This window comes from Eurypyga helias, unplaced genomic scaffold, assembly GCF_000690775.1.
Source record: "Eurypyga helias isolate BGI_N326 unplaced genomic scaffold, ASM69077v1 scaffold28105, whole genome shotgun sequence".
NCBI classification, from domain to species: Eukaryota; Metazoa; Chordata; class Aves; order Eurypygiformes; family Eurypygidae; genus Eurypyga; species Eurypyga helias.
The window spans coordinates 5,143-15,871 of NW_010249927.1; the positions used below are offsets into that span (position 1 = coordinate 5,143).

Consider the following 10,729-nt stretch of genomic DNA (forward strand, 5'->3'; position numbering starts at 1 on the left):
GTGTCATAGCTGTGATAGTTGGACCCATTGTACACCACTACATGGGAACTGCTTTGCTTTCTTTCTGTTGCAACAGATTCTAGGCCTGGGAATCATAGAATCTTTCAGGTTGGAAAACACCTTTAAGGTCAGTAGGTCCAACCGTTAACGCTGCAAAATCTGCCACTAAACCACATCCCTGGGCGAAGGGACTGGGTGTGGGTGCGTTTTGGTACATGAAGTCGTTGCCCTACAGCATTTAAAGGGTTTTTCCAGTGCTTAGCAGCGAGTGGGTGATGAATGATGCTAAGGAGCTCTCTGTGATAAGGGACTGTCTCTACAAGGCAGTGCCACACAGGGTACTAGCTTGTGAGGGTCAAGTTTTTCTCATTTTTCTTGTAACAAGGACGTTTTCCCCCTTCCCTACAGTACTCTGGAGAGTTTGTGCAGTCTGCATACCTGTCCAGACGTCTGGCCTACTTCTGCACCCGCAGGCTTGCTATGCAGCTGGATGGTGCTGGCGGGCACCCACCCCACATCCTGTCTACCCAGACAGGGAATGCTCTCCCTGCAACTCCCACCCCTCAGCCAGCTGCAGGCAATCCTCCTCCCAGCCCTTTCAGCGAGTTACTGCTCTGCCCCCAGCACCGGCCAGTGGTGTACGGGCTCAGCTGCATCCTCCAGGTAGGTTTGAGTAGTGGTTGGCGATAGTGGGGTCAACACGGACAGTTTATGTTGTGTGTCGTCACAGAAAAACTACAGTCTGAGTCAGCAACTTCTTGAGTACCGAAATATCAAACCATGATTGTCAAAGGGTGGGCCTTTACGGAGCTCTCGTACCAGACATCAGTGCTGTAGCACTGCCCTTGACTGACTTACATAAGAAAATTGGGTCAGAACAGAGCCTTTTGCTCTATTCACAGGTGCCTCAGATGGTTGGGAAAGCGTTGCAGACGGGATGAGAGAGAAAGGGATGTTTCATCTCGTGTGTGTCACTAACAGGTTGTCATCTGTGAAAGGAAATCATGCAGAAATGAAAGAATGCTTTGTAATTTTGTGGACTCTTCAAAACAAACAGCCCCTCATCAGGAAGAATCGCCCCCAAAGAAGGGGGTGGAGGACACCACCCCAAAGCAAAAAAAAAAAACAAACCACCCACAAACCCAAACCAACCAACCTCCTGTGATTCTTTATGGAAGAACCTTAATGGTTTAGGGAGCCTGCTGTCTGTGGGAGTGGCGACAGGCCGTGAACAGGAATGACTCTGAACTCCTGATCTTTATACTTGGAGTCGATGAAACCTTACCTTGCAGTCAAAGGGGAAGGTTGCTGAAGCCGTAGTGGTAGGCGTTTGAAAGGCAAATGCTGTTGTCACTGTGGGACTCGGTCCGTGCTGCCCTTGTGTCAGAGGGAGGTGGGTCAGTTCTGTTCAGCGTGGGTGTTCGCAGTTGTTTTTCTCCTTCAAGAAGAGAGCAAATAGGTCAGGTGGGTCCCTGCAGAAGGAGTGGTGATTGCTCCTTCCAGAGGAAGAATTGAGCATGGTAAAGCGGAGGAAATTTCAGGGAGTGCAGGATGGAGCAGGAGGTGGAGAGGAAGAGAGCACAGAGCTTGGGAACCTGCAGCTCGACAGAGAGACTTGAGATCAAGGGGCCCTGACAGGATCAAGAAGCAGTCAGCCAGCTAGCTCTCAAAGAGCATGGAAAGAAAATTCCTAGAGTACAGTTGACTAGGAATAAGGATCTGTTTGCAAGAGCTGGAGAGCAATGCGGGGGTTATCAATAACCCCTCTGTATTCCTAGTAAGTCTCTCTTGCTGGCTTGCAGTTAAAAAAGTTTAGGGTGTTTTTTTCTAGTTTCTGTGGGATGAAACACGTTTCTTTATATTTAAAAACCTTTTGTTTGGGGAGCTCATCTTAGGGAAAATATGAGCATATAGACCTCAGAGATTTGGCTGGTTTGGAGTTCGAACACAGCCTGCTGCAAAAGTTACTCGGTTCATGATGATCTGATCTTTAGTATGTCTCAGAGGAGCTCGTCTGAGCGAAGGTTCACAGATCTGATCAGCACAGAGTAGAGGAGGCTAAGGCAGAGTACAGTCTAGTGGCTGGGAGTTGGAGCTGGGTAAAGTCAGGCTGGAAACAGATGCATTTCTAACAGTGTACATAATTAACCTTTGCTCAAGTGGTCTCCAGGTAGGGTCGGAGTGTTTAAAACAGCCTCGGTTGCCCATCTTAGTGTCTGGCTCCTTGTAAGCCGGAAGCTGTAGGGGTGTATCCTAGGAATTGTTCAGTGAAGGTCTGTCTGTGTTTGTGTGGGTGTCTGTGCAAGATCATGCAAGAATGAAAATGCAGATATAACAGTATTATTATTATTAAAATCATGCTTGTGATTATTAAATAGTATAATGAGTTTGAGTCTGTTGACTCATTATTTCTACTCACACTTTTGACACGGGCTGTAAGTCACTCAGGTAAATGCTGCTCCTGGACCACGAGGCTTGGCTTGTACATTGACAGTGGGAGTTGTAGAGAATAGAGTCTCTTTAGAAGCAGTGGAAAGCTCTGCAGCAACGTCTTGCTGCTTTTGGACGACCTGGAACTCCGGTCTTGGCTCCCTGAGCATAGCTTGGGCAAGAAACTCAGTGCAGCAAAAAGACTGGTTTACTCCTTTCTACGCTAGTACGGTCTTTAGGCCAAAGGCTTTCAGAGCTTAGCACAAAAAACCCCTCCAAATGGTAAATATTTATACAGGGGGATCAATGCTGGGGCAGTAGGATACAGGAGTGGTTATTTCTGTAGGAAGTAAGATTAACTTAATTGTTTTGACCTTGATTTGCTCAGTGACACTGACTTTTCTGTCTGTTGCAGAGCATAATTTTGTGTTGCCCGAGTGCCCTTGTGTGGCATTACTCATTGACTGATAGCAGGATAAAGACCGGCTCTCCGTTGGACCACCTGCCTATAGCTCCATCCAACTTGCCCATGCCGGGAGGGAATTCAGCCTTTACACAGCAGGTGAGTAGCCTTCAGAAAAGGGAGCTCTTGTGGTCCAGGACAATAGCTGTACCTGAGCTCTTTCAGGATTTTCTTTTCATGTTGTGTGATAAGCAGAGCCGGAGGTGCTGTCTCACTCCCAAGGAATTAACTGCCCCTGTTCTGCTCTAAGACAGTGGTGCCCTTGGAAGACAGGTGAATTCTAACCACCAATAGAACTACTGTCACGCTCTTTGTTTTCTGATGATCCTGTGCGCAGGACTTCCAAGGCATCCTTTTGGATGTGTACATGGTCCGTTTCTTTTAGGTTCGGGCAAAGCTCCGTGAAATCGAGCAGCAGATAAAGGAACGTGGCCAGGCTGTGGAGGTGCGCTGGTCATTTGACAAGTGCCAGGAAACCACAGCAGGTAACTTGCTGTAGGTTAGAGTTTTTCTTCCCTGTTCCATGTGTTACCCTGGGAAACTTTCTGTCTGCTTATTTTCTTTGTTTTTCCTGTTTGCTGCTGGTGGTGTTTACTGTCACCAGTGAAAAAAACCAGTGCAAAATTCTGTAAGTCTGTTTCCCCAGATGCAGCAAAGCTGGAAATGTGTACCGGAGAACTATACTCTTGTATACTTGCCATGCTCTCGTGCTTTCCCCTAACACCTCCTGTTGGCCACTGTGTGAGTCAGGATGCTAAGCTGCGTGGACCCTTTCCTGAGGGGTACAGCTTTCCTTAAGCAGTGTCCTGAGTTCACAGAAACTTTTTTGCTCCCGGGTCTGTTGTACCAGTTCCCAAACAGACATTTCTCTTCTCTGTTCTCTTCCAGGTTTCACCATTGGCCGTGTCTTGCACACTTTAGAAGTTCTGGACAGTCACAGCTTTGAAAGATCCGACTTCAGCAACTCTTTGGATTCCTTGTATAACAGGATATTTGGACTGGGTCCAACCAAAGACAGTCATGAGGTGCCTTGGGACTTTGCTGCTGGGCCCTGGTCTTGGACATGGTTGTGTTCTTATTTATGTTCCACAGTAACTGTCCCATGTCCGCAGAGAGATGACTAGGTAGTGGCCTGTGGCCAGAGATGCGATCCCCATTGCAAAGGATTTTGTGCAGCCCTGAGTTAGAGAGGTACTGAAGTGAGAGTGGAGGGTCTCTGCTCTACAAAGTCCACACTAACAACTACGTGTAAACTGGAGACAATCCGCAGCTAACTGGGGAGGGTCTCCTGATGGAAGACATTAGTCTGGATAGCAGATCCGTGATAAAGATGTGTTCTGTGTCAGATTCTGGGCTGGTGCCTGCTTCCTGAGAGTCTGGGAGCTTGCAGTTTCATGTTCCTTGTAGCCTGGGAAGGGATGTATTTATGATGTGTGGGACCATAGTGCAACTGATCCTGCATTGGTTCCTGGAAGTGAGCTGCAGGGCTGGTAGTTAGCGTACTTTAGATAATGCTGTCGAGAAGCTGTGTTTCACTCTGCTAAGATTAGCGCTCCATAGATGGGCTGCTGAAAGGGAGATGATTTTCTGAAGCGAGGCCAGCCTGAAGGTTTGTCAGGGGCTGTGGATCCCCTTGTGTTGCAAAGTGCAGTCAAAGCAGGAGGGCTCTAGCTTGGCGTCTGTCCATGCTGGGAAGAGGGCATGGTAGCAGTGTCAGGCTGTGGTCTACTAAAAGCAGACTCACAGTTATATCCAGTGTGAGGCCGTAGGACTGCTCACCTCTTCTGTTTGGCTCAGGTTCTCACTGTAGTGCTTGTATCTCGACAGATCTCCCCGGACGACGATGCAGTGGTGGCCTTGCTGTGCGAGTGGGCTGTCAGTTATAAACGCTCCGGACGCCACAGGGCTATGGTCGTGGCCAAACTCCTGGAGAAGCGTCAAGCAGAGATTGAGGCCGAGGTAGGTCCTCACTCCTGGAAGGCTAGCAGCGGTAAAGGAGAGCAGAGGCAATTATCTCACGGTTACATCGGAAGGGCACAATGCCTCTTAACACTGGTGCTGTTAATTAGGGTGTTGGCTCCATCTGACCCAAAGCAGGTTGTAAAGGAGCCTGTGGGATGGTGTGTTTCCTGTTTTGTGGATACTTAGGAAGACAGGTGGTCACAGTGGGGAAGAACTGGCATACTTGGAGACTGAAGTAACTTACAGATACCTGTGTCACTTTCCCATAAGTACAAGATAGGAAGACTTCTGGGGTTTTACCAGTGAGTTTCTCTTCTGCAACAGCAGTCGGTGACTTTGTCTGTTTGTACAGAGATGTGGGGACTCGGAAGTCGTGGATGAGAAGGGCTCCATCTCCTCGGGCTCTCTGTCAGCAGCCAGCGCTCCTGTCTTTCAGGATGTCCTTATGCAGTTCCTTGACACTCAAGCACCTATGCTAAGTATGTAATAAGAACTTGTGGTCTCCCATTTTCTAGCTTTCCCTCTCCTGCTGTCTTTTAACTTCCATGCTATTCTTTTGTATGTAGGTCCTGGGTGTACCTAAATTTTCTCTCTGGCTTCCTTGTGATCCAGAGCATACCTTGGAGAGGGAGGGAAAACAGCCTGGAGGGCCAGATGACAGAAAGAAAGTGCAGAAGCACCTCTGCTAACAGATTGTTGGCCAAGAATAAATGATTATAAACTAATTGGGAATTAATTCAGGCTGAGAGCTAGAGGGTGGTTTCGAACTAGTAAGTGACAAAGGTCTGGAATAGCCTAGCAGTGGAAGTACTGCAGACAGGTTAAGAGGGACAGGATACAACTCTGAATGATGCAGGGAACTGTTTGTACACCCAGGAATGGCACTTCCAGGCTAAAGTCCTATGCCTCTGGTCTGTGAACCTACTAGAGAGATCTTCACAGACTGAAATGCTGCTTGTTCAAGCTGACGTTCTGATTGCATCCCCCATTGTGGTCTCAGTCACGGTGTATCTGTTACTGGAAACACTTTCTCTAGCCCTAGGTTGGGTGACTGGTGTTGCTCAGCTTGTCGTGGAAGAACTCTGATAGCCCTGGCTGTCTGTGCTGTCCTTTCAGCTGATCCTGGGAAGGAAAATGAGAAGGTGGAGTTCTTCAACCTGGTGCTGCTGTTCTGTGAGCTGATCCGACACGATGTCTTCTCTCACAACATCTACATGTGCACGCTCATCTCCCGGGGCGATCTTGCCATGGATTCTCACGGGCCTCGCCCGCCCTCACCCTTCGATGACACTGCTGAGGAGCATGACCGGAAGGAGACGGAGGGAAACAGTGGCATCAAGCTAGAGGTGAGAGCACAAGCATCATGACCCTCCCGAGCTCTTCCCCGTGTCGTGCTTGTCCATTTTTTACAGCTTTGCAGCCTCCTTGCTGTTACCTGCTGGGGGATGTACCAGTGGCTCATGCTTCTTCTTTCCCCAACCTATTTCCTTAGCATTTTGATTTCAAAAGTTGAAGATTTTGTTCTAAGTGGCTGGAAAATGCTTGCAGAAAGCATAAGGGATAGGTAGGAACATCTTGCACAGCTCGGAAGAGAGCAACGTGTCATGAGGCGCTGCGTGAGGCCTGTCCACGGTGTCGGGTGCCTGCAGCTTGCCAGGCACCACGTGTGTTGGCATATTGCTGTCACCGTCCAACACGGACGTGGAGTGCTGTAGTAAACAAGTCCTCTCTTGTTGCCTGGTGTGTCATTGAGATGTAAAGCTTCTCTGTCTGTTCCTAGGACACGGGTATTTCTGAGCCCATGGACATCGACCACAACTCCAGCATGATCTTTGATGACATGGAGAAGACTGATTTTTCGGTACGTGTCTGCATTTCCTTCCTGCTACTCAGTATGTTGTGGTGGGACCAGGGACAGCACTTGCCTGGCTTTGGTGTGAGTACTGTGCTGGAAGTGGATGGGTTGTAAGGCAGGTGACACTGTTAAAAGGTCCATATAACCTGTTTATGCAGGTTGGGGTCCATCAGAGTGCGGTCTCGGTCATTCCTAGGGTCTCTTTGTGCTCTGGCCAATGCCAACCCAGTGTTTGGGCAGGGTAGGAAGAGGGCTGCTTGGAAGTGGGTGAGCAGTGGGTGACCATGCTAGCACCAGGAGATTGAGAGTGACTGGATAATAACTGTTGGCAGGGGATTTCTTGATTGCCTGGGAGAAGACACAGGTCTGCTGTCATCATACTGTGTGGCCTTCAGTACTTCTTCGGTTTCATGGTTCTTTATAATATTTGTGGGCACAATTCATGGTTGCAAAATGCTTTGTGGCACTTAATTAGTGATGAAAATAACTTGTGGTGATTGAAAATCCTGGAGTACCTATATCCCTCCAGCCTTATCTGGCCTTTCAAGGTACATGTTAGGCAGGTGGGATGTGCAGAGTTATGTGGCTTTCCCAGGATTCTCCTGTGTCCTGTGGAGATGGTGGTTTCCCAAATCTTAAGTCATGGCTATTTATTTCCTATTGTTAGAACTCAAAATACAGAGTGGACCAGAAGCAGAAAAGGGAGTAGTGTCTTAACATATTGTCTTGGTCATTGCCCTAAAAACTGGATGTTTCTTGTACCCTTCTTCTTCCTGTTCCTTTTTAGGCCTGAGCAGACGAACCTTCCTTCAGCAATATTCACTGTTGCATGACGATGTTCCCTAACTGCCTTTTCTTGTTCTTATGTCTCCCTAGATGTTTTCTCCTCCAATGCATTGTGAATCTAAAGCCAGCCCTTCCCCTGAGAAACCAGATCCTGAAAAGGAAGCAAAGCCTCTGCTGAAGGATAAGTCTGCGGAAGGAATGCTAGCATCCCTGTACGACCAGCCTCGGCACATCCAGTATGCAACGCACTTTCCTATTCCTCAGGTAGGAGACCTGCTCATCACTCTGCTGCCCTGTGCCCTGGTCACGACGCTGCTACATTTCCCTGCTCTGCGGCTGTGGGTGGGCAAGCTTCCCACCCAGGAAGCTCGTGCTTCCCTGCACTGCTGCAGGAGGTGATCTGCTGAAGATATCTCCTTGCTTACTCCCAGAGCAACTTCTGGGATGAAGCTTGCTTTCTGCTTTTAAGAGATCCGGATGTGAAACAGCCTGTTAGTTGCTAATGCAGTTGTCTCTTTTGGTTCCCCAGGAGGAATCATGCAGTCACGAGTGTAACCAACGGTTGGTAGTTCTTTTTGGGGTTGGAAAACAGCGTGACGATGCCCGGCATATGATCAAGAAAATAACCAAAGACATTCTAAAAGTCTTAAACAGAAAGAGCACTGCAGAGACAGGTTAGTAGAGCTTGAGCCACTCCTTTCTCAAGTAGAAGCTTCTTTCCAGTTGACTGGCTCCTTTGTCTGGAGTCTCACAGTGAAAGGATTTTATATAATCTGCAGTGCCTGGTAAGCTGTATCAGGCACTGAGAGTCTGGAATGGTGCTCTGTTCCCAAACATACTAAGCAGCAAGTAGGATGATTGGTTTCCTGCAGACAATATTGAACTTTTCCTCAGAAGAGGATTAAGTCATAGCAGGTTCTGAGTGAGACCCTTACTAAAACTTTGGCTTTTCAAGTTTTATTTTCTTTAGTTCTCACATTTAGACCCTTGCACAAGAAGCAAAGATGACTTTGCCTATGCATATTAGGCAAAGACCTTGATTAAATGTAGCCTTCTGTTGTATTTGGGGCACGTGCTAAATGTGTAGGATGGGAGTTTTGGATACCTGTGTCAGAATCGGTAGAAAGCCTCTGACTTCCATCAGCTGAGAATCTGGCTACATCTTTTTTTCTGTCTTAGTCAGTCTTGAATGCTGAAAGACAGCTTGAAACGTGATAGAAAGATGATTCTTTAGAAGGTGGAGTGCTCTGGCAAATTTTGAGACTGATATCTCCAGTCCAGAATATTGCTCTCAGTCAGGCAGTCGGTGTACCTCTTAACAGAGAGAGAGTATTTTTTCCCTCCGAGGAGTACCTTCACTTGGGATAAACTGGATGTTAATCCTACTGTCATTCTCAGGTTAGGAATTCCTTCCTCAGCAGTTTATTCTTTTAAATTCAAGATGATCCTTATTGGCTTAAGGCCTGGGACTCGGGCTCGTTGGCTGTGCTGCCTGGCAGAGGCTGACCTTGCTGAGGGACTGGCAGGTGCTGATGGCTGATACCTACTCCTGCTCTGATGAGGAAGGCAGCCTAATACTATTTTCCGGTCCTCCCAACTTCGTTAGGTGGAGAAGAAGGCCAGAAGAGGAAAAAGAGCAAGCCAGAGGCATTTCCAACAGCTGAAGATATCTTTGCAAAGTTCCAGCACCTTTCTCACTTTGATCAGCACCAAGTCACATCTCAGGTGTGAAAATTTCCAGACTGCTGTCCTTCTTGGGCCATGACCGTGTTGTGTTGTGTTACGAGAGCAGCTTGCGGGATGAAAAGGGAGGTGGGCCTGCTGAGGGACTTCTGCAAGGGGAGATAGTACTGTGTGTTGTCTTGCACTTGCAGGTATCTCGCAATGTCTTGGAACAGATCACCAGCTTTGCTTTGGGGATGTCATACCACCTGCCTCTGGTACAGCACGTGCAGTTCATCTTTGACCTGATGGAGTATTCACTCAATATCAGTGGTCTTATCGACTTTGCCATCCAGGTAAGCACAGCGTGCTCACGTGTTTCCTGGGGAGGTGTTCCTCAGCAGATCTGTGCTGTGATAGCTGGGCTGCTGCTGGGATCACGTTGTGGCCCTCTGACTTGTGTCATGGAGGTGGTCAGATGAGGTGCTCATTGTGGAGCTCCTGGGCTACAGCTGTTAGGAATAGGTTGTTTGTGGCAGGTGGTTTTATGTGTCCTTTTCTGAGGATTATTATTCCAGAGGATTCAGGGTTGTCTTCAGAGGACTTGGGTTGCTTCTCTGTTGCTGGCTGCAGCAAGGCCTTGTGGTGAGCAAGAAGGGGATCATCTGTCTCCAGCAGCTCTCCCAACTTGGTCCCCTGGAAGGATCCTTGGCACATGGCAGTGCAGGCTGCTTTCTGGATCCTGCTAAAATCCTCTTTCTGTAGGCCGTGCCAGGCGTCTCTTGAAGCCTTGCTGTGGTTGCTGACAGGATTGAGGCTATTAGCCTTGAAGAGGGAGCCCAGTGGGATTTGTGCAGGACAGAAGTACCAAAACAAGCTGCCTGCTGTATTGTCTGTGGGCAACAGCCCTCTGATACCCCAGCACTGTCAGCCCCTCATACTGCCCGAGTGAGACATTGTGCCTATGTAAGGGGTGCCAACTGTTCCAGGGGTACATCTCTAGGCAGAAAGTGCCTGCCAGGCAGGTCCTATAGGCTGTGGGTGTGGTGTGACAACTCCATTTCTGACCATACGTTACTCCTGTGGCTGTTGAAGGGTTTTTCTGTCCTTGGGTGCAGTTGCTGAATGAACTGAGCGTGGTGGAGGCAGAACTGCTGTTGAAATCCTCCGACCTTGTTGGCAGCTACACCACCAGCTTGTGCCTGTGCATTGTGGCTGTGCTGCGGCACTACCACTCCTGCCTTATATTGAACCAGGACCAGATGGCTCAGGTCTTTGAAGGGTAAGGGAATCTTCCCCTTATGTAAAAGGAAGCAGTGTATCTTCTGGGGGCTTGTAAGGGGCAGGCATATATCCGTGCCCTTCCTAAAAGGCAGCACCTTTGTGCCTGAGGATTCAGCTCACAGAATTGGCGGGGAACGGGGCATGTTTACTCCGTGAGCACTGTTGCTGTGAGCTCGGGAAGATACCTATATAATGAAGTTATGTTCCTTCAGTTTTTCTTTTTGTATTGCTGCAGCGTTTTTTGTCTCTTCACAGTCTGTGTGGGGTGGTGAAACACGGCATGAACC

At 48.4% G+C, this 10,729-nt stretch overlaps 1 protein-coding gene across 1 annotated transcript in view; it reads left to right on the plus strand.

The window, feature by feature from the left end:
- The window catches only part of MED12 (mediator complex subunit 12), a 34,903-nt gene that overhangs the window by 5,035 nt on the left and 19,139 nt on the right, over positions 1–10,729 (plus strand). The window contains exons 6-19 of the mRNA XM_010151540.1: positions 409–663; positions 2,846–2,992; positions 3,279–3,378; positions 3,782–3,918; positions 4,721–4,852; positions 5,208–5,334; positions 5,972–6,201; positions 6,636–6,716; positions 7,587–7,760; positions 8,026–8,170; positions 9,103–9,221; positions 9,371–9,514; positions 10,277–10,440; positions 10,698–10,729. The exon at positions 10,698–10,729 is cut by the window's right edge and continues 112 nt beyond it. Coding sequence (XP_010149842.1) covers positions 409–663; positions 2,846–2,992; positions 3,279–3,378; positions 3,782–3,918; positions 4,721–4,852; positions 5,208–5,334; positions 5,972–6,201; positions 6,636–6,716; positions 7,587–7,760; positions 8,026–8,170; positions 9,103–9,221; positions 9,371–9,514; positions 10,277–10,440; positions 10,698–10,729 — 1,987 coding nt within the window. The remainder of the gene's footprint in view (positions 1–408; positions 664–2,845; positions 2,993–3,278; positions 3,379–3,781; positions 3,919–4,720; positions 4,853–5,207; positions 5,335–5,971; positions 6,202–6,635; positions 6,717–7,586; positions 7,761–8,025; positions 8,171–9,102; positions 9,222–9,370; positions 9,515–10,276; positions 10,441–10,697) is intronic.